This window comes from Xenopus tropicalis, chromosome 4 (genome assembly GCF_000004195.4).
Source record: "Xenopus tropicalis strain Nigerian chromosome 4, UCB_Xtro_10.0, whole genome shotgun sequence".
NCBI lineage: Eukaryota > Metazoa > Chordata > Amphibia > Anura > Pipidae > Xenopus > Xenopus tropicalis.
In genome coordinates, this window is record NC_030680.2 from 137,613,972 (window position 1) to 137,639,811 (window position 25,840).

General features: G+C 44.6%; 1 protein-coding gene across 3 annotated transcripts in view; it reads right to left on the minus strand.

The window, feature by feature from the left end:
* The window catches only part of LOC100170549 (uncharacterized loc100170549), a 78,379-nt gene that overhangs the window by 35,229 nt on the left and 17,310 nt on the right, over positions 1 to 25,840 (minus strand). For all 3 annotated transcript variants that reach the window (XM_031899896.1, XM_012960666.3, NM_001130326.1), the window contains 12 exon segments: positions 15,648 to 15,829; positions 11,863 to 11,986; positions 8,408 to 8,481; positions 7,252 to 7,440; positions 5,948 to 6,011; positions 5,064 to 5,266; positions 4,787 to 4,907; positions 3,269 to 3,457; positions 2,607 to 2,786; positions 1,964 to 2,076; positions 1,405 to 1,484; positions 1,166 to 1,322 (listed from right to left, as the gene is read on the minus strand). In XM_031899896.1, coding sequence (XP_031755756.1) covers positions 1,166 to 1,322; positions 1,405 to 1,484; positions 1,964 to 2,076; positions 2,607 to 2,786; positions 3,269 to 3,457; positions 4,787 to 4,907; positions 5,064 to 5,266; positions 5,948 to 6,011; positions 7,252 to 7,440; positions 8,408 to 8,481; positions 11,863 to 11,986; positions 15,648 to 15,829 — 1,676 coding nt within the window.

Consider the following 25,840-nt stretch of genomic DNA (forward strand, 5'->3'; position numbering starts at 1 on the left):
GGGATAGCAGGTATAGTAGGGAGAGATGGTGCCTATAGTAGCAGTGGGATAATAGCCTCTGGGAAAGGACTGGGGCTGTGGGACAGCAGGTATAGTAGGGAGAGATGGTGCCTATAGTAGCAGTGGGATAATAGCCTCTGGGAAGGGACTGTGGCTGTGGGATAGCAGGTATAGTAGGGAGAGATGGTGCCTATAGTAGCAGTGGGGGGATAATAGCCTCTGGGAAGGGACTGGGGCTGTGGGATAGCAGGTATAGTAGGGAGAGATGGTGCCTATAGTAGCAGTGGGGGGGATAATAGCCTCTGGGAAGGGACTGGGGCTGTGGGATAGCAGGTATAGTAGGGAGAGATGGTGCCTATAGTAGCAGTGGGGGGATAATAGCCTCTGGGAAGGGACTGGGGCTGTGGGATAGCAGGTATAGTAGGGAGAGATGGTGCCTATAGTAGCAGTGGGATAATAGCCTCTGGGAAGGATTGTGGCTGGGGGAGTAATATAGTAATGCCTCTTTCCCCGTGCCCCACCATCACAAGAGACAGCCCTAGACTATTTATGGAATTCGGCACTGGAACATTATGGATTGTGTAACCCTTGTAATAATTAAACAGACTATATCCAGTGATGCAAAAAGTATGAATGAGTTAAGCTGTCCCACAAGCACAAATTGCTAACTAGACATGACAAGCCCAATAACTATACAAAACAAACACAATCGCCCCCTTGCATGCCAGGACTCCACACACACATACACAAGAGAAGCTGGGAGCTTTGAGATGAAACAAAAAGGATTAGGATATTGTTTGGCTGTCAGGCAGGCACCTGAGCGAGAAAGAGGCCCCATGGCGGCCGGCGGATGTGATGAAAAGCTTGAAATATTTCTCACAGTACAGTAGAGAGTGGAGCTCTACATCCAGTCTTGTCCTCCCCCCATACCAACATGGAATGCTAACTATCTACCATCCGTGTAACATGTACAGTGGCTTGGCATGTTCAGGTACCACTGGGATTAGGCAGAATGGATCTTCATAGTTGTGGAGACGTATCTACAGTGTAGAGGTTCAAGCGGAGGGCCTCTTTTTGAAGGTATATGAAGATGAAGGATCCTTGGGCCCCAAAATGCCAACTTAAGCTACTGAAATAGGTTTGGGTTTCCCACATTCTGACTTACAGGTAACTGGGGGTCTGTAGGTGAGAGCCCCTTGGCATTCTCGGCTTCATACGTGTAGTAGTCCAGTGGCATGCAGAAGTACCCCAGCTGCACATCTCCACACTGGCGACCAATGATGTTGGAGCGACAGTCACACTGCCCATCTCCCAAGGAGCACCTGGGGGTAAAATACAGGTATCACGTACCTACAGAGCTTTCTTTACATCTGCCATTCACCCCGTTCCCAGGTTCCAACTTACTTGTTGTTATAGGCTCCTCCAAAATCACAGTCACAAGGACGGCATCCCGTGATATCATTACTGAGACCCCAATACTCAGGCTGGCACGAGAGAACAAAAACACATCAATTCATGGCAAACTCCCAGAACGCCCACAGATGTAACATGATTCACCAGTAGGGTTGCCACCCTTTTCTGTGACTAAAACCAGTCTTCAGGTTGGGGGGTGGGATGCAATGTCATTTGGGGCGGGGCTTTGACATAATGGCCAGGGAAATGGGTGGGATGAGTGAAAAGTGGGTGGTGCCAGAAAATGGGCATACTGGGCAGGGTTATAGGCAGAGCAGAGGTGGGCCCATAGATTGGTTTGTGTCTACAGGGCTGGTCTTATAAAGTGTGAGGCCCAATTGGGACAATTTGGTGGGGCCCCCTACAAATGGTGGTGCCAGCTGGCCCAGGACAGCTTTATGTGCTTATATCTGCTGGTGCAGGGCCCTATTGGGCCCAATAGGTCCAACTGGCCTAAGGCCGGCCCTGTGTGTCTATTATTATAGTGTTTATCTAGGAGCAATATACTCACCAGGCATTGGTTACAGTAGCGCCCAGTCACAAAGCGCTTGCAGTAACAATCACCGCTAATCTGGTCACATGGAGTGTTCCCTGTAATAATCCCACGAGGGTCACAGCTACAGGCTGAGGGACAAGGAGAGAGGGTGCAAATAAATGGCTAATGTATCAAATATAGTATGTGGCGAGAGTGAAATAGGGTTGTTGGAGACCTAAAACCAATGTTGGACTGGGGTGCCAAGGGCCCATCAGAAAACCTTAGACCATGGCCCACTCTCCCCTTCTCTGTTCACTTACTTTCTTTAAGTTCTTAATTACTTTTTTTTTACATACTACTATCTATCCTTTCCTCCATTTCTTTTGTTTCTTCTCATATAGAATTAAGTAATGGCCATGAAATAGGCATACAAAGCAAATGGTTGGGTGAGCAAGAGGGCTTACTGACCCCCTGGGCCCACCGGGAGTTTTCCTGGTATCCTGATGGGCCAGTCCGACACTGCCTAAAACTCCTTCCCTGCAAACCTTTGAGTTGGGAAAAACATTTGGAACAATGGGATATATAAGGAAATTAACTTGCTGTAATGATGACAACCCCTATTCTAAATGTTTGGGGGTGACAGAGAGATGGTGCACAGGTGTGTTCCTGACATACATACGCTGGCACCCAACGGGATCGTTCATGCTCAGCCCATAGAAACTCTCCTTGCAGCTGTCACAACGTTCCCCCTTGACGTTCCCTTTGCAGCGACACTGCCCTGCGATCATGCCTAGGTTGACATTGGTGTGACTGTCACAAACGCCACCGTCCAGAGACCCTACAGGGTCGCAGTCACAAGCTGTAAGAGAAGTCACGTGGATTAGTTTAGAGCTGTTCATACTTTCCCTCCCCAACATGTAACCAAACCATGTGGATCTAGAACTGAGAAACTTCAAGGCTCAACGTTCCCCATGTAATTGTCTATAGCAAAATGAAAACAAAACTCTTAAATCTCTGGCTTGGAGACAAGTTTTGGAAGCACAGAGACACAGTTTTTCTCCAAGCAGAGCCTCCTGCAGGCTAGCAGTCCCCATGGGGCTACCGAATAGCCAATCACAGCCCTTATTTGGCATCCCCAAAGAACTTGATTCATCATGCTTGTGTGGCTCTACAACACCAACACAAGTCAAAAAGGCAGGGGATCCCTCAGATAGAGAAGTGGAGATAAGTAGCAGAGAACTATGTACCCATCTATCATTTAAGGATTTGGCTAAACATAATATGTTTCTGAATTCTGGGATTGGTGCATCCCTATCAGTAGGTAAGACTACTGCAACTCACAGATACAGGCGTTGTCTGCCCGGATGTCTGCCCGGGGGTCCTGGTAGTAGAAGGGCTTGCAGAGCTCGCAGTTGCGTCCCATTGTGTTGTGCTGACAGTCATCACATACACCCCCACTCTCCTTCCCAGTGGCCAGGTACACAGCCATATCAAAGTGACACTTCCTAGAGTGATTGTTACAGTTGCACCCTAAACAAACAGAAACACAGTGAATCAGCAGGTCATTCACAGGAAGTTACCCTAAACATAAATAGGTCAGATGTTTCCTGGCATTGTATCTCTACACATGTTCTTATTCCTATTATAGAAGCTTGACCCTGGTCCCACAACATGTAAAATACCTTCATACTGGTTGAGCAGAGCTGTCAACCAACCCTATGTCATAAGGGAGATAATGATCCACTCCCGGCCTTCCTGAGACCTTATTTCATGATATAATTTAATAAGAAGAGGCATTCAGAACTGGACATTATCATGCCATGACATGGGGTTGCTTGACAGCTCTGGTTGAGGACAACACCATAAAATACTTATCCTCCCTCCTGCTGAATGTTTGGTAAGGATGGGGGGGCAATGCAGAGGTTCTCAAAGTAGGGTCTTTAGAAATGTCAGGCCACAAAGCACCAAGGGGACACCTAATAGTCTCACCCAATATAACCTTCAAGCTGCACCCCCTCTGCCAATGGCTTCAGCTCTCTCCCTATGATGGCCAGCCCCACAGTTTGGAAACTACTGTTCTAACTGAGCTAAGCCAGTAAAAGATAACTACTGATTGGTCAATAAAGGGTTACTACACTGAAGGGATATCATGTGATACTGACCCAAATATAAAATTCTCTTAAGGACGAGTAAGGCCTAGGTGAAAATGTATGTATGTATAACTTTAATTATATCTTTACTTATAAGCGCTGTACAATTTTACATGTCATGTGATAGGAGACACACTAGGAAGGAAGTCCCTGCCCCATAGAGCTTTGATTCTAGAAAGCCATATTGTACATTATACCATAAATTATACTCCTTACATTGCAAATAATTCACTCTACCATTTTTTTAGCTGTAATATTGGTGTTTAGGCGCCATCTCAGTGCATTGTGCCTGATTCTGACCCTTTAGAAGGAGCCAGCGCTACACATTAGAACTGCTTTCAGGTAACCTATTGTTTCTCCTGCTCAATGTAAGTGGCTGAGCTGGACTTGGATTTTTACCATTGAGTGCTATTCTCATATCTACCACTAGGTAGAAAATGGTGGTGTCAGGGAGCTGTTATCGTGTTACCTTCCTATTGTTCTGCTGATTGGCTGCTGGGGGAGGGGGGGTGATATCACTCCAACTTGCAGGGCAGCAGTATAGAGAGACTGAAGTTTATCAGAGTACAAGTCACATGGCTGAGGGCACCAGGGAAACTAACAACAAGTCTATTAAATATGAAAAAATATCTTCCCTTTACTATGATTTGATGGAACTATGAGCAGAACCTGGTGTTCAGTAAAGCCAGGAAAATAAAGTGCGTCTTACGTTTGCAGGTGTGAGGGTCATTGGCTTCTGCGGGTCTCCATGGGAGATCATGGTAAAAGTCCTGGCATTGCTCACAGTTCAGGCCCTTAGTGTGATGCTTACATACACATCTTCCATGGATCTGTAAGGGGAATGGCACAATGAAGCTTTTCTCCAACACATACTTGGACAGATACCTTTGTTTGGCAAGGCTACCTGAGAGAACTGCTGATTCTAGGTGCATTTGCCTCTAGATTCTAGGTAGTATTGACCTTTGTGCGTAATAGGTATGTCTTACCATCCCTTCCACTCCTGCTTCAATTCCTTCCACAGGAGAGCATTCTGAGGCATGTCCATAACAGAAGCAACTCCCTCTCACCACTAACTCATACACCGAGTAATAATACTTCTGGAGAACTTCCGGCCTCTGGTCCAACAGGTTATCTCCAAGCGTGTGCAGTTTGGTGAAATTTATCCTCAGGTTGGTAATCTGAAGAAGTTCTGCATGAAGGAAAATAATGATTGCTTGCTCTAGGGTTGTATATAATCCTATACATGTGTCACCAAGTTTCTATGTCATGGATGATCCACTATAGTGCAATCTATTCAATATGCTCCCTTTTTGGTTGGCCAATTCCCTCTTTACACATTATATACTCATTGCAAGATACTGACACCTTCACAAATTCAGTTCTTTTGCCTTCTGTGAGGATTTATGCTGGGTGAGTCCTTCAGGTGAGGGCTAATATCGTGCCAACGTGTACAGAAAAGGGATTGCAGAAGATAGGGACAGGCTAGACAGATTCAGAGCATAGAGGGTGAAGAACAAGGAACAGGAAGGAGCAGGTGAAAAATTAGAGACTGTGCTCTCCTGGCCCAGTGGTTATGGAGAGTTGCCAGCAACTAGGAAATCCCAAAATAATCATGGGCTTCCATTCATGGGTTATGACAACTCAGCGATAGGAATGGAAGTGGCACTCAGAGAAGGTCCCTCAAATGATAATAAAGTAGACATATCAACAACATAACTTTCTTGTAAACCCATACTGATAAAGAATAATCATAAAGATCTCAAATATTCAGCTATACATGCCCCCCAATGATGCTCAATAATGAAATTTCATGAACCCTAAAATCCCATTGACTTGGAATAAGAATATGAAGAAACCCAGTTGGGCTTACCTTGAATCTCAGCACTGTATGGATCCTCCACTGTTATGGCTGGGTCAAGTACTTTATAAATCACCTAAAATCAGAGAGGTGTTTTATTCATCCCAGCACTACCCCAATTTGATTTCATACAACTGACTGGCTGGCCTCTAGCCTGTTATTACCTCTCACATGTCTCCTACTATTTGTATAGTCCCATAAGATGAAGCCAGAAGGGCCAGGTAAAGCCTATCAGCTCAGTGGGCATGGTATAATGCCATCAGGGGGTCCCCTAAACAAGCTTGTAGTGAGCACCTTACTCGACAAATTTTTTTATGGGTGCACATCCAGCCATAAGGAAGGAACATTCCCCTATACAAATAAAAATTTTGATGTAAAATATGGGGCTTTAGTGGCCCTTCTAATCAACATTGCAAGTCAAATATTGGTTAGAACTGGGTATATACACCTTGTGTTGACGATTATTTCCTATTGTAGGAAACAATTTTACTGTATTCAGAGGGATCAACCCCCTCACATAGCATAGGAGTAAATTTTTTGGGTCTCAACCTATAGATTAAGGGTCCTTCCTTACTACTAATATCAACCACAAAGAATGTATAGCTGAAATATTTCATGCTTGAGAGAATAAGTCATTGGCTATTTCTTGCAATAAAAAGTAAGGTTAATAACAGCAGACTCTCCAACTGGTAGGAATTGCTATCAATCTACCTCTTTCATTGACTGTCAAGAGTCAAAATTACCATCAACTTAAGGGAAGGAGGCCTGACGTCCCTGGGATCTATGACTACTAGAGAGTAGAGACTGACTACATACTACTTGAGAGTAGGAACTGACTATATACTACTGCAGAGCAAAGAATGGCTACATATTACTAGAGAGAAGGACTAACTACATACTACTCGAGAGTAGAGACTGACTACATACTACTAGAGAGTATAAATCGACTACATACTACTACAGAGCAAAGAATGGCTACGTATTACTAGAGAGAAAGACTAACTACATACTACTAGAGAGTAGAGACTGACTACAAACTACTAGAGAGTAGGAACTGACTATATACTACTACAGAGTAAAGAATGGCTACATATTACTTGAGCCAAGAGACTAACTACATACTACTAGAGAGTAGAGACTAACTACATACTACTTGAGAGTAGAGACTGACTACATACTACTAGAGAGTAGGAACTGACTATATACTACTACAGAGTAAAGAATGGCTACATATTACTAGAGCCAAGAGACTAACTACATACTACTAGAGAGTAGAGACTAACTACATACAACTAGAGAGTAGAGAATGACCCAACCTCTCCTTCACTGGATGGCTCAATATCTGAATAGCGCTGGTCGCAAATGATATCATCAATCTGCTGGAGTGCATGAATGGGGACCCCAGGGAACATCTTGGTGCAGTTGTATGAGAAATAACGATACACCTTCCATGTACGCCCATAATCAGCAGATCTCTCTATCAGCATGGCAGCGGGGCGGAATGTCTAATGGAAGAAAAGAAAATTGATAAAAATTCCTGACAACATAATTAATACTTTCCATTTTTTTTACTTAGGTGCTGTATGTGTTATCCGTTAATGGACTGATCCCCAACCAGCGGCTTGGGGGTAACATGTTGCTTGCCAACCCCTTTGGCCTCAAAGTAGGTGCCATTTTTACATTTCTGGCTTGGAAACAAGTTATGGAAGCCCAGAGACACAGATTTACTCCAAGCAGAGCCTCTTGCAGGCCAGAAGTCCCCATGGGGCTACCGAATAGCCAATCACAGCCCTTATTTGGCATCCCCATGCTTTTGTGGCTCCCCAACACTTTTTACATCTAAATGTGGCTCATGAGTAAAAAGGTTTGGGGATCCCTGCTTTAATGTAAAGACAAGTAGACCCCCCACAGACCATCCCCTCCACCACTTCAACAGACTCTCAAAAGAGACTCCTGCTCCCTGTTCTTGGCCTGTTTGGTTGCATCTCATCAGAGCTTCCACTGTCGTGGTCACTAACAAGTATTATGTGAACTTAAAGCCAGGAACAGGCGAGTAGTACTGGACTGAGCCTTCTAGGGTCCAAAGAACCTGAAATCATGGGCCCACTCTCACAGCAAACAGATATAGATAGTACCAAAAGGTATAGGTTTTGCTATAGGCCTCTGGTGGGTACAAGGAAAAGCTCATGGGAATTCTGCCATGAATTGTAGATTGTAAGCTCTTTTGGGCAGGGCTCTCTTCACCTCTTGTATCGGTTATTGATTGCTTTATATGTTACTCTGTATGTCCAATGTATGAAACCCACTTATTGTACAGCGCTGCGGAATATGTTGGTGCTTTATAAATAAATGTTAATAATAATAATAATAATGAATTCCCCCAGGCTGGACATCCTCTGGTACTCTGGCCCCGTCCAACCCTGCCAGTCATACAGTATATCTGAGTTATTTGTAGAATGTATAGGAACTTACCTTAAATTTCATAATGAGATGAGTAAAGTGGAATTCTGCTTCTAGATCCAGACGAATGCTCACTGATTCTACTCCTGAAACCATGGGCACAGAACAAATGATAAGGCAATGTTTACAAATCTTTTTTAATGATAAAAAACATGTTTGATTAATATCCCACTAAAGGAAGCAAACAATTCCGCTGGCAACTTTACTGACTTTGATAGCTATTTACTTCGGATCACCCAGAACAATTGTTGTTACTCTTATGCAGCCAAATGACCTCTGACTGGAAACTCCAGCTGCTGTCCCCTAGTTGGCTAATGCTCGGTAGCTGGGAGAAGCAGAATCAGACATTCTGTTGCACCAGAGGGGGAAACATTAACATGGTTATGTCTGAATTATGGCCAATCCAATTCCTTACCATTTGGCCTTTACTTTTGTCTATTAAACCAATCCATTTAATATTATCCCTCCACTTGTCTACAGTAAGAGAATGACTTTCCAGTATTAAAAAACTATACATTTTCCTGTATGGCTGAGAATATCCTGCTCATTCAGAAACACACAATGTCTGCACAAGGTTTCCATTTAAAAAAAGGGAAAATCTTTTTGGATTTCCCTTTCCTTGTGCACTTTGTATGTCATTCCTTCACCATGTACTGCTGAAAGTCTACTGAAAGTCTACTGAAACCAATACAGGTATGGGACCTAATATCCAGAATGCTTGGGACCTGTGGTGTTCCAGATAAGGGGTTTTTCCATAAATTGGATCTCCATACTTTATGTCAACTAAAACAATAATTGAAACATTCAGGGTCTGACTGGGCCAGCGAGATACTGGGAAAAAACCCTGTGTGCCCCTGTCCTTGTGGGGCCTGCTGACCGAGACCCGATCCCCAGCTGCCCTCATCCCTCAATTGCAAAAAAAGTAAATATAAGGTGTGCGTGGGGTGGAGAGGGTTAATGGTGGGTGAGCGGTAGGGGGCAGGGGCCCAGAAGGCCCTCGCACACCCCAGTTCGACCCTGTAAAAATTAAATAAACCCAGTAGGATTGTTTTGCCTCCAGTAAGAATTAATTATATCTTAGTTGGGATCAAGTGCAGGTACTGTTTTATTATTACAGAGAAAAAGGAAATCATTTAACCATTAAATAAACCCAATAGGGCTGTTCTGCCCCCAATAAGGGGTAATTATATCTTAGTTGGGATCAAGTACAGGTACTGTTTTATTATTACAGAGAAAAGGGAATCATTTAACCATGAAATAAACCCAATAGGGCTGTTCTGCCCCCAATAAGGGGTAATTATATCTTAGTTGGGATCAAGTACAGGTACTGTTTTATTATTACAGAGAAAAGGGAATTATTTAACCATTAAATAAACCCAATAGGGCTGTTCTGCCCCCAATAAGGGGTAATTATATCTTAGTTGGGATCAAGTACAGGTACTGTTTTATTATTACAGAGAAAAGGGAATTATTTAACCATTAAATAAACCCAATAGGGCTGTTCTGCCCCCAATAAGGGGTAATTATATCTTAGTTGGGATCAAGTACAGGTACTGTTTTATTATTACAGAGAAAAGGGAATCATTTAACCATTAAATAAACCCAATAGGGCTGTTCTGCCCCCAATAAGGGGTAATTATATCTTAGTTGGGATCAAGTACAGGTACTGTTTTATTATTACAGAGAAAAGGGAATCATTTAACCATTAAATAAACCCAATAGGACTGTTCTGCCCCCAATAAGGGGTAATTATATCTTAGTTGGGATCAAGTACAGGTACTGTTTTATTATTACAGAGAAAAGGGAATCATTTAACCATTAAATAAACCCAATAGGGCTGTTCTGCCCCCAATAAGGGGTAATTATATCTTAGTTGGGATCAAGTACAGGTACTGTTTTATTATTACAGAGAACCGTCTCAGGGAACAGCCCACCCTACAAGGGTAGGATCACAGTTAATCTGTCCAGATTGATCATTCTATCTACCAATGCACCATGTTGACAGGTGCATGGGACATCTCTTTATTGCCTGTCTGATGCAATTGTTGGGCTGTCAGCCGGAAAAGAACAATAGCACTTTGCCATCCCTATCTGTGATCAATTGTATAGTATACATCTGTCCAGCCCAGTGTATGGCCACATTTAGAGTCATTTTTCTTGCCTACGGCAACAATACCCAGCACTCGCTGTGCCACGGGATGCCTTCTGAACCCAATGAGATCACAGGAAGTTTCCCTGCTGCCATTGCTTGCCTGCTCATGGGTTATTTGTATCACTGAGATTCATACACGTGGCTAACTGCCAGCTCCTTGCAAGCTGCCTGCTCTGTGTGATTCCTTCATTTCTCTTAACTTAATTGTGGCTTCAATGTGCCGGCCCTGGCCCAGTCTAAACATATGCTAATATATGCCAATGAGCCTGTTAAATGCAGATTTAGCGCAATTAGGGGTAAATGATAACAAAGCAACTTGTAAGTGTTTCAGTTGTGACTGAGGGAAATGCCTGTAGAATTCTGGCTTTTCCAACAGCGAGGTCCCGTCAGCCCCTCAGTGTGAATAGGAGCCATTCTTGGCCTGTTATGTGGGGGTTTAACAAAACATCTTGTGAAAAGTTTTAAAAGCCTTTCTTTTTATTTACTTTATACAAAAGTTGTCAAACTCGGAATGTGAGCCCCCTTCTGTAGCAACAAAAGGCGAGAGTGCACTTCTGTAGAACCCTGCGGCCATCTAGCTGCTGCCATGTCTCTTTAGCACAAAGGATCCCGGGGCCATTATGCACATTTTGAGCCGGGCTTGTTTAAGAAAAAAATAGAGAGGGCATTTGGTGTGGGCCCCTAGATGGATGTGCTTTGGCAAAATTACACATCACTATTCATATAATAAGTGCAAACGACTTATTTTTATAATTAATAGCTATTCTATATTGTTGTGATTATTTTGAACTGTAGTTGGATAAAAGAAGGGGAAATTCACCTTAGGCCTTAGTCCCCAACCTTTCTTACTCGTGAGCTGCAGTCAAATGTAAAAAGACTTGGGGAGCAACACAAGCACCATAAAAGTTCATGGAGGAGCCAAATAAGGGCTAAGATTGGCTATTAGGCAGCCTCTATGCACCCTATCAGCTTACAGGGGCTTTATTTGGTAACAAATCTTGTTTTTATTCAACCAAAACTTGCCCCCAAGTCAGGAATTCAAAAATAACTCCCTGGTTTGGGGGCACTGAGAGCAACATCCAAGGGTTTGGGGAGCAACATGTTGCTCACGAGCCACTGGTTGGGGATCACGGGCAAAGGCATTAGTGATTTAGTATTTGTTCCCCTCAAGCTGGGGGGGGGGGCAGCAGGCCTGGCAGCAGGTCATGTAAAATAAGAATTTGGCCAAGGACCAAACCAAGCTCTGAATCAGACCCATCACAGCTTTTAGCGATAGTTCCACATCATCTGGTAACATTCATCTTTTTGCCCTTACCATTCTCAGATTGCCACCACGTCTTCTCTTCATCTTCTTCCGTCAAGTAAATGACATTTTCAATTCGGTGGCTCTCCTTTTGGTAGGGGACGCGGGAATCACAGGCAAAGCATTTCTCCGAGTCCTGTGGTTTGTATAAAACACACTCGGTAAGTGGAACCTAATTAAGATTGTTCAACATTCATGTTATTTTGATTATCAGGTTTTTGGTACAATGAATAGTATAGGAAATGGTTTGGCTTTTCTATATTTTAGTTGTTGGTATTGTATGTGTTTCTCAAAGTCAAGGACAAGATACAATAAGTTATTTCAGGAATAAAGGGCCATTATAACTGTAATTTTTATATCCCTGCTAAAGACAGTCCCATTTATGGCCCTGATTGATTGGCCACACCCCCAGTGACAATAGATCATGCCCGTGGTGCTGTTGGACTACACCCCTCCTGTGTTCTTGTAGAATGTTTATAACACACTAGGATGGATATGGAAGATATTAATGGATTCTTAAGGTTCCCATACACGGGCAGATTCTAACTGCCAATATCGGTCCCTTAGACCAATATGGCAGCTTATTGGCCTGTGTATGGGCACTGCCGACGGGCCTGCCCAACCAATATCTGGCCTGAAATTGGCCAGATATAGATCGGCAGGTTAAATAATCTAGTTGGATCGAGGACCGCATCGGCTCGTTGATGTGGTCCCCGAACCGACTTTGCCTATACCCTTCGTTGTAATTCAATTGTTTGGCCCCAGGGCCAAACAACCAAATTAGCCTGGATTCTCCTGATATCGCCCACCCGTAGGTGGGGATATCGGGAGAAGATCAGCTCGCTTGGCGACATCGCCAAGCGAGCAGATCTGAAGGTGTATGGCCACCTTTAGGCAAGTGATTCCCAAACTGTGGGGTTTTACCATTGGAGGCAGTGGGCTGAAGGCTAGATATGGTGAGAATTGGGGAGAATGCTCACCTAGATACACTTCAGGATCAGTTAGGGTAACCTCCTAATTCAATTCCATATTTTCCTATAGACTCCAATAGACTTTTCATGTGCTAATCCATGGGATGATGGGTCATCTAACTGAATCTAGTCCATTGTGTTTGTTGCCAGTGAATAATATTCATAATAACCGTTTTATGGGTTATTCCAATAAGATATGTGTGGGACTGTGCCAATGTATCTAATACGCTGAAGCTTAGCTGTGCAGGGCATGCAACCTGAGAAAGGTACATTCTGGGACCATTTCCAAACAGATAAACAGTTGAACGTCGCCTCGGATAGGAAACGTGAAGCTCATTGTTAAATTCTAGACTACATGCAAATGTCTTTAACTAGTTCAGTGCAATTGTATCACTGCTAGTAAGGGCTGGGGGATATGCACTGACTTGTGGGGGTCTTGAGTAAAAGCCAAGGATGTCAACCAGGCAGTCGCAAATGCATTTCATAACTGACTGTTATTTAGAAGCCAATGTTCCTCAGGGATACGGAACGCTGAGAATTTCTGCCTTCCCTTCCTTTCTTCAGGTATTAGTGAGCGTGACAATGGCCACACTGTCTCTGTACACAATTCTAGCCCACAGATAGAGCCCTGCACTGTCTCATTGGGCTTTCGATATGATAAGAACCAGCAAAGAATTTTCCTCCAAGGACAAGACTATAATGAGGTCAGTGTTTTTATAGTCAGATAAAACAAATTCACACAGGAGCTTTGGAAACAATAACACCAAGGAATGAAGATAGGAATAATAGCCACCTCCTTCTCTTGCTCACACACTTAGACAATCAATGAATAACAGGTAAAATATTTCCTAACTTTCCATAAGTTCCATGACGGTATTTTGTGATGTCATCAGTGCATAATGATGTCACTTATGTCCCATGACCCATGAAAATTGTATATTTGTGAGAAGATATTTACCTCCCGCTTTGAAGTATGAGATATGAGATATTACCTTGGTTGTTCCATAACCTGTATAAAACCCTCATCCTGCAGTTGTGCTCTAAAAAGCTTGGGGAATGGAAAGTCATAAAAAAAAGTTGCTCTGCAGCCCCAAAACTGCCAGTCCAAAAAGAAAGTATTTATGGAGCTGGGGTTTTGACTAGTGATGAGCGAATTTTTTCGCCAGGCATTGATTCGCAGCGAATTTCCGCATTTCGCCATTGGTGAATTGTTTTGCAAAACTTCCGTGAAAATTGGGCGCAGTCGCGTCAAAAACCACGGGCGACAAAAAAATAGACGCGGCCGACAAAAAAATCACACGACAAATGCGTTTTGCGAATTTTCCACCATTTCGCAAATTTTCTTGCTGTTTCGCAAATTTTATGGCGAAGTGAAACGGGACAGATTCGCTCATCACTAGTTTTGACATCTTCTTGGAAGCCCTTGCTGAGATAGTTCAGGTCTGGTAGGGTCCATAAGTACCATGAATTAATCTTTAATGTATCCTTACAAACAGAATTTAGTGATGTCACCTGTGCACTTATGTCACATGACTCTTTACAAATTGTATATTTATAAGAAAGAAATCTACTTCCTGCTTTGAAGTATGAGGATATCAGAGGTCAACTTGCAGTTCCATAACCTGTATAAAAGCCCTCATACTGAAACTGGGCTCTAAAGCAGGGGTCCCCAACCGCCGGGCCACGGACCGGTGCTGGGCCGTGGACATCTTGGCACTGGGCCCCCGCCGTTCCCCTGGAGCACAATGCGTCGCACACAGTGAGGCGAAAATTCAGTATGCATCGCATTTAAAGACGAGAACGAACACGCAGTAAGCAAGAATGCGCAGATTAACCCGACGCACACATTAAGGTGCAAATAAAACGTAAGACCGCGACCCCCCCTGGGCCGTGGAAATTTTTTTCTCCTTGCTACCGGTCCTTGGAGAAATAAAAGTTGGGGACCCCTGCTCTAAAGGGCTCCAGGAATGAAAAGTCTTGAAAAAACATTGCTCTACAGCCCCCAAACTGCCAGTCCAAAAGAGAGTATTGTTGCAGCTGGATTTTGTCTTACATAGTAACATAGTATGTTAGGTTGAAAAAAGACATACGTCCATCACGTTCAACCATAATGCCTATATATAACCTGCCTAACTGCTAGTTGATCCAGAGGAAGGCAAAAACCCCATCTGAAGCCTCTCTAATTTGCTGCAGAGGGGAAAAAATTCCTTCCTGACTCCAAGATGGCAATCGGACCAGTCCCTGGTCTTCTTCTAGGCTTATATTTAGGTTGGCCTCCTGGAAGTCCTAGCTGAGATAGAAGCTCAGGTCTGGAAGGCCCCAGGTTATTACCAAAAATACTGCTACTAAATAAGGTGATATTGAGTCAATGGCTTTCCCTGATGTATCCTCCATATCTTATGTACTTTATATACATTCTGCCTTGGTGCAGCCACTCTGCGCTGTATGATCTGCCAAAGCAATGCACCCAATAATTGGGAATACTCGCAACATTCCATAACTGAGGCAATGTGGAAAAAAGTCTATACACAAGAAAATGTGTGATGGAGGGAACTAAACTGAAGAAACACATAGGTTAATAGGTTTTAAAATGACACCGTCGAGACTTCCTTGTCCTTTGCTTGACAATCAGTATAACTTTTTTTGAACTCCACTGACCGTGACAGGGTGTGCATGGAACGTGTATGTAGCATGTACAAGCAGCACAGCTCTGGGACACTATCTTTTATGTTCTGTTAGTGGGATCAAGATATCGAGGCTGATGCACCTTGGACAGAAAAGAGAATTATAGTGGAGGGGTAGGTACAAGTGCCTGACCATACTGACCTGAAGATGGCTGACAATGCAGTACTCCTGAGCCTCTTCCACCCCACAGGTGGATGTAGCACTGAGGCTTTGGGCGCGACCAATGAGAAGGTTCCCTGTGGCAGGATAGCAGCCTCCCTCTGTACAGCCATGATGTAACACATCTGGCTCCTGAGCGAGGGATCCCAGGATCTGACCTATAACTGACAGAACAAGGGTATGGCACTGTAAGATCACAGAGAAACCAACTCCTAAAATACAAACCAAAACAAACTGGATAAAGATCACAAGTGCCAAGTCATTACATTTACTATGAACCCAGTGAAAGGTCTATTGTAAGGGAGTCAAAAATTGTCTGGTTGATAAAGGCAAAGGTTTAAACCCTGGGGGTGCATTTGGCACAGTCATGGGGTATTTATATGGTTTCCTTTGCTTGGCAGATTTGGGGTATAGCACTTAAAACCTGCAGCTAAAGAGTCTCCAGGCACTTGCTATGCATCCCTAGGCAGGATGGAGCCACCCGTATGTAATACATGTGCAATGAACAAACTCAGATTCTAAAGTGTGAATTATTGTTTATTCATATATACACTAAATACATATATAAATATCTGGTAACACAACACCGTCGGCACACTATAGATCCACTATAAGAAATGCAATGGCAACTGAACCGAGGAGGAGGATCCCTACTTTCCCTTTTGTCTGGGCCACTGGAAATTCTATTCTTGTTCCAAGTGCCTGACGGAGCTTGTCCCCGGCCCCTTTTATTTGTCACTTAATTCATGAAATCTAAAGGAAGAGATTTCCAAGTCATGTAACGTCATGTTATTGCACGAAATGCCGAATTCAGGTTTAGACAGAACCCCTTTGCACAGGAGTCGTAGGAGGATTAGAGGATATATTTCCATTTCAGGAACCTGGAAGGGAGACGTCAAGCTTTTCAGGAAAGAAAAAGATTCATTCTTCACGAATACAAGAACATCTGTTGCCAAAATTTATGCTGTTTGCTCAAAACAAGTTCATGCAGTTGGTCTGTATTGTATGAAAGGTCACTAAGCTGTGATTTAGGGGCCAATGCAGCAGAGCGACATGCTGGTTACATGTTCTACTTGTACAGAACCGGTTTATCATTTATCCTTATTTCTTACCACTCATTTCTATAGCAAAGTGATCCCCAACCAGTGGCTCAGGGGTAACATGTTGCTCCCCATCCCCTTGGATGTTGCTCTCAGTGCCCCCAAACCAGGGAGTTATTTTTGAATTCCTGACTTGGGGGCAAGTTTTGGTTGAATAAAAACAAGATTTGTTACCAAATAAAGCCCCTGTAAGCTGATAGTGTGCATAGAGGCACCTAATAGCCAATCACAGCCCTTATTTGGCTCCTCCATGAACTTTTATGGTGCTTGTGTTGCTCCCCAAGTCTTTTTACATTTGCCTGTGGCTCACAAGTAAGAAAGTTTGGGGACCTCTGCTTTAGCACAACACAGTCCTATAACATTACATATTTATGCAGCATTTTACAGAAAGTAATGATTTACATTGGCCCCTACCCAAGTGGCCTTTTCAATCCATTGTGCTCACACAACTAACACACTATAGGCATTTTTTTTTAGGGCCAATAAATCGGCCTGTTTGGTTGTGGAGCAGAGGCGTAAGTACAGAAGGCCTATAAAGAAAACAGGGTTCAATCAGTAGGGGTGCAGGGGTGTAGGTGGTGGGATCTCACTGGTGTGGATGATGGGGGGCCCAATAATATATAGTTACACCTTTGTTTAGGAGCATGTCAAATGAACCATGGTACAAGGAGAACATAGAACTCAACAAGGAGGTGCAACTGTCAGTAAGAAGGGGGTGGGGCAATGTACGAGGGGGTTCTAGTACAAATTATGCACCAGGGTTCATGAGCCAGTTGCTATGTTTCTGGGTACTGAGGAATTCAGGGAGAAGGGGACAGGACTCAGTAACATTCAGCTCTGGTTCCGTAAGGGGTTCATCAGTCACTAGTGCCAAGTCATCAATTGTACTATGAAACCCATTAACGTTATATTTTAGGGGAGCATGAACCACTAGAGTCAAAGATCAGGGTGCAGTGATAGATTGGGGTACCTTGGGCTCAGCAGAGAACTGTACCCCTAAGGGCTAATGCTGAACATCACCAACCACCATGCCCCCCATCCACTACACTTTGCCCAATGCCACCCTAACACTGTGGGGCAGCAGGATTGGGGTGGCCAGCATCAGGTTAGCATGGGGGGGGGTTCAGGGGCTACCGGGATGACCACACGGATATTTCTACACAACAGCTGAATGACTTACTCACTGTGACATTAATGGTTAATAAATACTGGCGAAAAAAGTGTTTCTCTGCTTTCTGAGTATTTAATGGTGAGTAAATTACACAGGATGATGGGAGTTGCAGTCCAACAACAGCTAGAGGGTTTAAGGTGGGTAACCCTGATGCATATAATGAAAATCACTAGCAACTGTTCTGCAGAATAATATGTACTTTGGACCCTTAACTGCGTCCCTCAGCCCCACCCTCGCGACACAATATGTACTACACAGTTACACAGTAAAAAATGACATTTAGTTATGCAGGTATGGGACCTGTTATCCAGAATTCCCGGGATCTGGGGTTTTCCGGATAATGGATCTTTCCGTAATTTGGATCTCCATAACCTAAGTCTGCTAAAAATCATTTTAATATTAAATAAACCCAATAGGGCTGTTCTGCCCCCAATAAGGGGTAATTATATCTTAGTTGGGATCAAGTACAGGTACTGTTTTATTATTACAGAGAAAAGGGAATCATTTAACCATTAAATAAACCCAATAGGGCTGTTCTGCCCCCAATAAGGGGTCATTATATCTTAGTTGGGATCAAGTACAGGTACTGTTTTATTATTACAGAGAAAAGGGAATCATTTAACCATGAAATAAACCCAATAGGGCTGTTCTGCCCCCAATAAGGGGTAATTATATCTTAGTTGGGATCAAGTACAGGTACTGTTTTATTATTACAGAGAAAAGGGAATCATTTAACCATTAAATAAACCCAATAGGGCTGTTCTGCCCCCAATAATGGGTAATTATATCTTAATTGGGATCAAGTACAGGTACTGTTTTATTATTACAGAGAAAAGGGAAATAATTTTAAAAAATTAGATTTGCTTATAATGGAGTCTATGGAAGATGGCCTTTCCATAATTCAGAACTTTCTGGATAACAGGTTTCTGGATCCCATACCTGTATTGATTTCAAACCCCATAACCAGTAATTGTCCCGTGCACTCACCCCCCCCCATGCCGGCCTATAGCAGCCGAGGGCCCGTGTATCAGAATCCCAATAATCCCTTGATGCGCTGACCTGGAATGAACTCCCCACAGGGATTAAGTTAAAATATGCACATAAATTTGCTCCTTATCGGGTACGAGTGGGGCATGGTGTCTGTACTCAGAATTCATCTTGAGCTTGTCTGATTGCACTCTGTTTGCTCCTACCCCCACATTATTAATGATTCAATTTAATCTATGGCCAAATCTAGTCTCTTAAAGGGACAGGGATACCCACACTGGGGAATTATACCAGGGCCCATGTAGTTCTGCTATGTACAGAGAGGCAGCAGTTTCAGGGGACCCCAAACCCCACCAACTACGTGTGCAACCGTTCCCTCCTTAGAGCCGACAGGCACAGTCACAGCCAAACCCTCCGTTGTGTAACCGCTCCTAATAGTAACCTCTTCTGACAGGTGGTAGCCGCAACTCAGCTGCCAAATGTTTTGAGGCAACACAGACACGTTCCATATTTGTTCCATCATGTTGAACTAATTAATATGTTTCCTGGAGCAAGAGGTTAATTAGTATCTATTTCTGTTCAATCCGACCTGTGTTACCCTCGTCCCAAATATAAAACCATGTCATAGTGAGTGGGGAGTATAGTAGGGAGAGATAGTGCCTATAGTAGCAGTGGGGGGATAATAGCCTCTGGGAAGGGACTGGGGCTGTGGGATAGCAGGTATAGTAGGGAGAGATGGTGCCTATAGTAGCAGTGGGGGGATAATAGCATCTGGGAAAGGGACTGGGGCTGTGGGATAGCAGGTATAGTAGGGAGAGATGGTGCCTATAGTAGCAGTGGGATAATAGCCTCTGGGAAGGGACTGGGGCTGTGGGATAGCAGGTATAGTAGGGAGAGATGGTGCCTATAGTAGCAGTGGGATAATAGCCTCTGGGAAGGGACTGGGGCTGTGGGATAGCAGGTATAGTAGGGAGAGATGGTGCCTATAGTAGCAGTGGGGGGATAATAGCCTCTGGGAAGGGACTGGGGCTGTGGGATAGCAGGTATAGTAGGGAGAGATGGTGCCTATAGTAGCAGTGGGGGGATAATAGCCTCTGGGAAGGGACTGTGGCTGTGGGATAGCAGGTATAGTAGGGAGAGATGGTGCCTATAGTAGCAGTGGGGGGATAATAGCCTCTGGGAAGGGACTGGGGCTGTGGGATAGCAGGTATAGTAGGGAGAGATAGTGCCTATAGTAGCAGTGGGGGGATAATAACCTCTGGGAAGGGACTGGGGCTGTGGGATAGCAGGTATAGTAGGGAGAGATAGTGCCTATAGTAGCAGTGGGGGGATAATAGCCTCTGGGAAGGGACTGGGGCTGTGGGATAGCAGGTATAGTAGGGAGAGATGGTGCCTATAGTAGCAGTGGGGGGATAATAGCCTCTGGGAAGGGACTGGGGCTGTGGGATAGCAGGTATAGTAGGGAGAGATAGTGCCTATAGTAGCAGTGGGGGGATAATAGCCTCTGGGAAGGGACTGGGGCTGTGGGATAGCAGGTATAGTAGGGAGAGATGGTGCCTATAGTAGCAGTGGGGGGATAATAGCCTCTGGGAAGGGACTGGGGCTGTGGGATAGCAGGTATAGTAGGGAGAGATGGTGCCTATAGTAGCAGTGGGGGGGATAATAGCCTCTGGGAAGGGACTGTGGCTGTGGGATAGCAGGTATAGTAGGGAGAGATGGTGCCTATAGTAGCAGTGGGGGGATAATAGCCTCTGGGAAGGGACTGGGGGTGTGGGATAGCAGGTATAGTAGGGAGAGATAGTGCCTATAGTAGCAGTGGGGGGATAATAGCCTCTGGGAAGGGACTGGGGCTGTGGGATAGCAGGTATAGTAGGGAGAGATGGTGCCTATAGTAGCAGTGGGATAATAGCCTCTGGGAAGGGACTGGGGCTGTGGGATAGCAGGTATAGTAGGGAGAGATGGTGCCTATAGTAGCAGTGGGGGGATAATAGCCTCTGGGAAGGGACTGGGGCTGTGGGATAGCAGGTATAGTAGGGAGAGATAGTGCCTATAGTAGCAGTGGGGGGATAATAGCCTCTGGGAAGGGACTGGGGCTGTGGGATAGCAGGTATAGTAGGGAGAGATGGTGCCTATAGTAGCAGTGGGATAATAGCCTCTGGGAAGGGACTGGGGCTGTGGGATAGCAGGTATAGTAGGGAGAGATGATGCCTATAGTAGCAGTGGGGGGATAATAGCCTCTGGGAAGGGACTGGGGCTGTGGGATAGCAGGTATAGTAGGGAGAGATGGTGCCTATAGTAGCAGTGGGGGGATAATAGCCTCTGGGAAGGGACTGGGGCTGTGGGATAGCAGGTATAGTAGGGAGAGATGGTGCCTATAGTAGCAGTGGGGGGGATAATAGCCTCTGGGAAGGGACTGGGGCTGTGGGATAGCAGGTATAGTAGGGAGAGATGGGGCCTATAGTAGCAGTGGGGGGATAATAGCCTCTGGGAAGGGACTGTGGCTGTGGGATAGCAGGTATAGTAGGGAGAGATGGTGCCTATAGTAGCAGTGGGGGGATAATAGCCTCTGGGAAGGGACTGGGGCTGTGGGATAGCAGGTATAGTAGGGAGAGATGGTGCCTATAGTAGCAGTGGGGGGATAATAGCCTCTGGGAAGGGACTGGGGCTGTGGGATAGCAGGTATAGTAGGGAGAGATGGTGCCTATAGTAGCAGTGGGGGGATAATAGCCTCTGGGAAGGGACCGTGGCTGTGGGATAGCAGGTATAGTAGGGAGAGATGGTACCTATAGTAGCAGTGGGGGGATAATAGCCTCTGGGAAGGGACCGGGGCTGTGGGATAGCAGGTATAGTAGGGAGAGATGGTGCCTAAAGTAGCAGTGGGGGGATAATAGCCTCTGGGAAGGGACTGGGGCTGTGGGATAGCAGGTAGAGTAGGGAGAGATGGTGCCTATAGTAGCAGTGGGGGGATAATAGCCTCTGGGAAGGGACTGGGGCTGTGGGATAGCAGGTATAGTAGGGAGAGATGGTGCCTATAGTAGCAGTGGGGGGATAATAGCCTCTGGGAAGGGACTGTGGCTGTGCTATCGCAGGTAAAAAAGAGAAAGATGGCATACTGTCCAGCAGCTGAAGTCTGGAAAAGCTAAGGTGTATTTAGCCAACTATCACATACAGCTTAAGGCATATGTAAACTTAAGGTTCCTGTTAGTCAGATCCAGGAAAGTCAAAACCCCACTGGCTGATAACAGGTGCTTCCCATTCCCCTTAGACAGAACCACAGGGAAGAATATGATCATATAAATGGTTTACCACATACAGAATTGCACCGCACATGGCCCTACAGAACACGTGACATATGAATCAGATCTTCCATATAATAAAATGGACCCCTTAGTCTCCTTATTGCCCCCTCTGGGTGATCCTGTGCAGCGCCCAACCCGAGATGGGTAGAGAAATCATAAGTAAAACCCATATCAGTTTTATTTATACAGGAGAAGCTGTACAGAATGAATGATCCATCTGGGAAACCTTTATCTGAAACCAACAGACAGACCGTCCCATTTATCTCACAATATACCCATATTTAATAAAACAAAAATGAATATAGATAATAATCTGATATGTGAATCAAACCATCTGCCTGCGGTACGTGAATGGTTAACTTGGTGCCATGTTTCTACCTGCTCATGGTGGTTAATCACGGCCGGGGAATGGCAGGAATGTTAAGAGCTTGGAAGGAGAAGCCCAGGCTGAGCTAAACATTACCTTGCCCAGGGAGCGGCCCGTTTGGAGCAAATAGAAGCGCTAAGAGGAGGCACGGGACTCACGATGGGGGATTTATTGCTATCATAGACTTTGTGCACAATCACCCTTCAGATTTTCCTTTCTAACTATTTAACCCTGCTGTTTCGGTTCTTGAAGGCTCTCGAAGCATAAGGGTGAAGACACACAGAGCTACTAGTAGCAGCTACTTGTCACGGCTACTAAAATAGACAATGCTGATCATTTACTGATAATTGTCTCTAAGGGCTCTGGTACACGGGGAGATTAGTCGCCCGCGAGCAGGGAGTTTTGCCGCGGGCGACTAATCTCCCCGTGTACCAGAGCCCTAAGTGTGTTTTAGCAGAGGCAATTCTCAGTATTGTCTATGGCAGGGGATTTTCTGGCGTTTAGTAGCCATGAAAAAGTAGCTGCTACTAAATAGCTCTGTGTGTCTTCACCCTAAGATGTTCACAGATTATAAATGCAGAGACAACAACTAACTTGCCATCAGATAAAGAACCAGTTCAACTATTTTATGGAGAACTAAACCTAAAATCCTTGGGAGGTTATGGGCAACACTCAGGTACCCGTTACTAGGGGTCTTATTTTCCTTCAAAGCTATTGCCCCCAATAGTAACAGGGAATAAGGACTTTCAGCATCCAGGATTGAGTTATCATCTCCCTAATTATATGGTGTCATTTGTGCAGCTACTACTACAAAGGGGATAACTTGCCCCCCGGAAATAAGTGTTTCTGTAACTACCAAAAAAGCCCCCATTTTTGTACTTCCTGGGTCCTCAACAGTTTTTCCTCCCCCATTGGTCCTACCTATTGTTAAAACACTGGCTAATATATCTGTACTTAGCCAAGGTCAAACACTGCTCTGTATCAGCCTTCAGTAAGGAAACCCGTAGAATGTCATGGAACATTCTGATGATCAGAATTATGAAAGCAACAGAGATTGTTTTTGGTTACTCCTGATGGGTAAAAGAACATCATGTGATGCTCGGTTTGAATTTTGGTAATGATAACACCCTCCTGAGCCTCTTCTGCAGTGTGACCAATCCCTACTCGGCCAGCTTCTTTTCATTACTAGGATTTCCCATACCCTTTTCTAGTTTAAATTGGCCTTACAGTAGCCCATAAGCCCAAACCTTACGGATACTATAGGGGTGGCTGTACATGGCTTCTTGCTAGAGGAACTTCTCTTTCCTTCCTCATGTACTGATACACTGCATGTCGCCAACACAGTGCATCACCAGATGACATTTTTAGATATATCCAATCACCTGCCATCTGCCAGGATCATGGGATGATCTACGGCAGTGATCCCCAACCAGTGGCTCGAGGGCAACATGTTGCTCCCCAACCCCTTGGGTGTTGCTCTCAGTGCCCCCAAACCAGGGAGTTATTTTTGAATTCCTGACTTGGGGGCAAGTTTTGGTTGAATAAAAACAAGATTTCCTACCAAATAAAGCCCCTGTAAGCTGATAGTGTGCATAGAGGCACCTAATAGCCAATCACAGCCCTTATTTGGCTCTTCCATGAACTTTTATGATGCTTGTACCTGTCCAGCACTGGCCACTTTCTGTCTTTTTGGAATCTAAAAGCTTCTATATAGAGTAGATGCCCTTTGGTAGGATACAGCTAAGGAAGGAACATATTCATCCAGATGTAAAAACTTCACCTCAGGTCACAGGGACATGTATAGTAAGTTGGTCATCAAAGGAGTCACTCATGGAATTAACTTTTGCATGAAATGGACCAGGAACCTGGAGTTGTGCACACAGAGAACATTGTACGAACACACATAAACCATAAACATAAATGTTGCTATAGGGGCGAAGACACACAGAGCTACTTAGTAGCAGCTACTTGTCATGACTACTAAATGCCAGACAATACTGAGAATTGCCTCTGCTAAAACACACGTAGAGACAATTGTCAGTAAATGATCAGCATTGTCTATTTTAGTAGCCGTGACAAGTAGCTGCTACTAGTAGCTCTGTGTGTGTCAGACGGTGCTGACAGACGGGGAGATTAGTTGCCCCGCTCCAAATTTTCCTTGCCGCGGGCGACTTATCTCCCTGTGATGCCATCTCACTGGCAAGAATGTAAATTGCTGATGGGATGGCATACGTGTCGCTGCGATTTCTGGAAGTCGCCCTGAAGTTTCGCCACGGGCGACTAATCTCCCCATCTGTCACCTCCCTAAAGAGTAGCGACTACCTCCCAATAAATGTGATTTCATTCTTCCCTCTCGCCCGCCCGTCATGCCACACACGTATTTCACACTGTTTTTCCAAAGTTGTGTGCACACAAATACTGCAGACACAGCCAATTAAAAATGAAAGGTTGGTTACAGTCAACAAACACAGAATTCATCAAAACAGAGAAACACGTCATAACAAGAAGTGCACCAGTCTATATTGCCCCTGTTCCCCTCTTGTTAGTTCCATTATATGCTCTGTAATGTCGTTAAGGTGATAAAGGCAACTCCCATTTCAGACATACAACATCCAATCACCTTCTCTGCCTGTAAATCGTTGTAGTGTCTTCTAAGACTTCTAGCTGCATAAGGAACTGTATTTAGATACCAAAAGTTTAGGGTTACCATCTCACCCCTTTACAAAAGGACACTTATTGAATACACATGCTGCAAGTTGTATGCATGATTGCACACATATCCATCAACTTGTAGCATGTGTATTGAAAAAGTGTCTTCTTTTAAAGGGGTTGAGATGGTAACCGTGCCATACTTCCCATGCACCAAAAAACCCTTGGGAACCCAACTCTGAATAAGGCAAGATGTGTGACCAACAGTGGAGTTTGTGTACAGAGGCTTTCAGAGACAGACTGGGCCAGCAGGACACAAAGAAAAAACACATTGGGCCCCAACGACCCAGTCCCGATGCCTTCCAGAAACTTAGACCTTCCTCCCTCACTCTTTAAAAAAGCAACTCGGCGTGCAATGTGGTGTATGTCTGTGCATATGGGGGTGGAGGAGGTGCTCCTGCGCATTGAGGAGTCTGTGGCTGGGATGGGGGACCCCAAGGTGGCAGCCCCAGTGGGCCACAGACACCCCAGTCTGACACTGGAGGCTTCATGGTACTGTATTGGTGAACTAGAAGCCAATGTAGGGTTCAAAGAATCGCCAA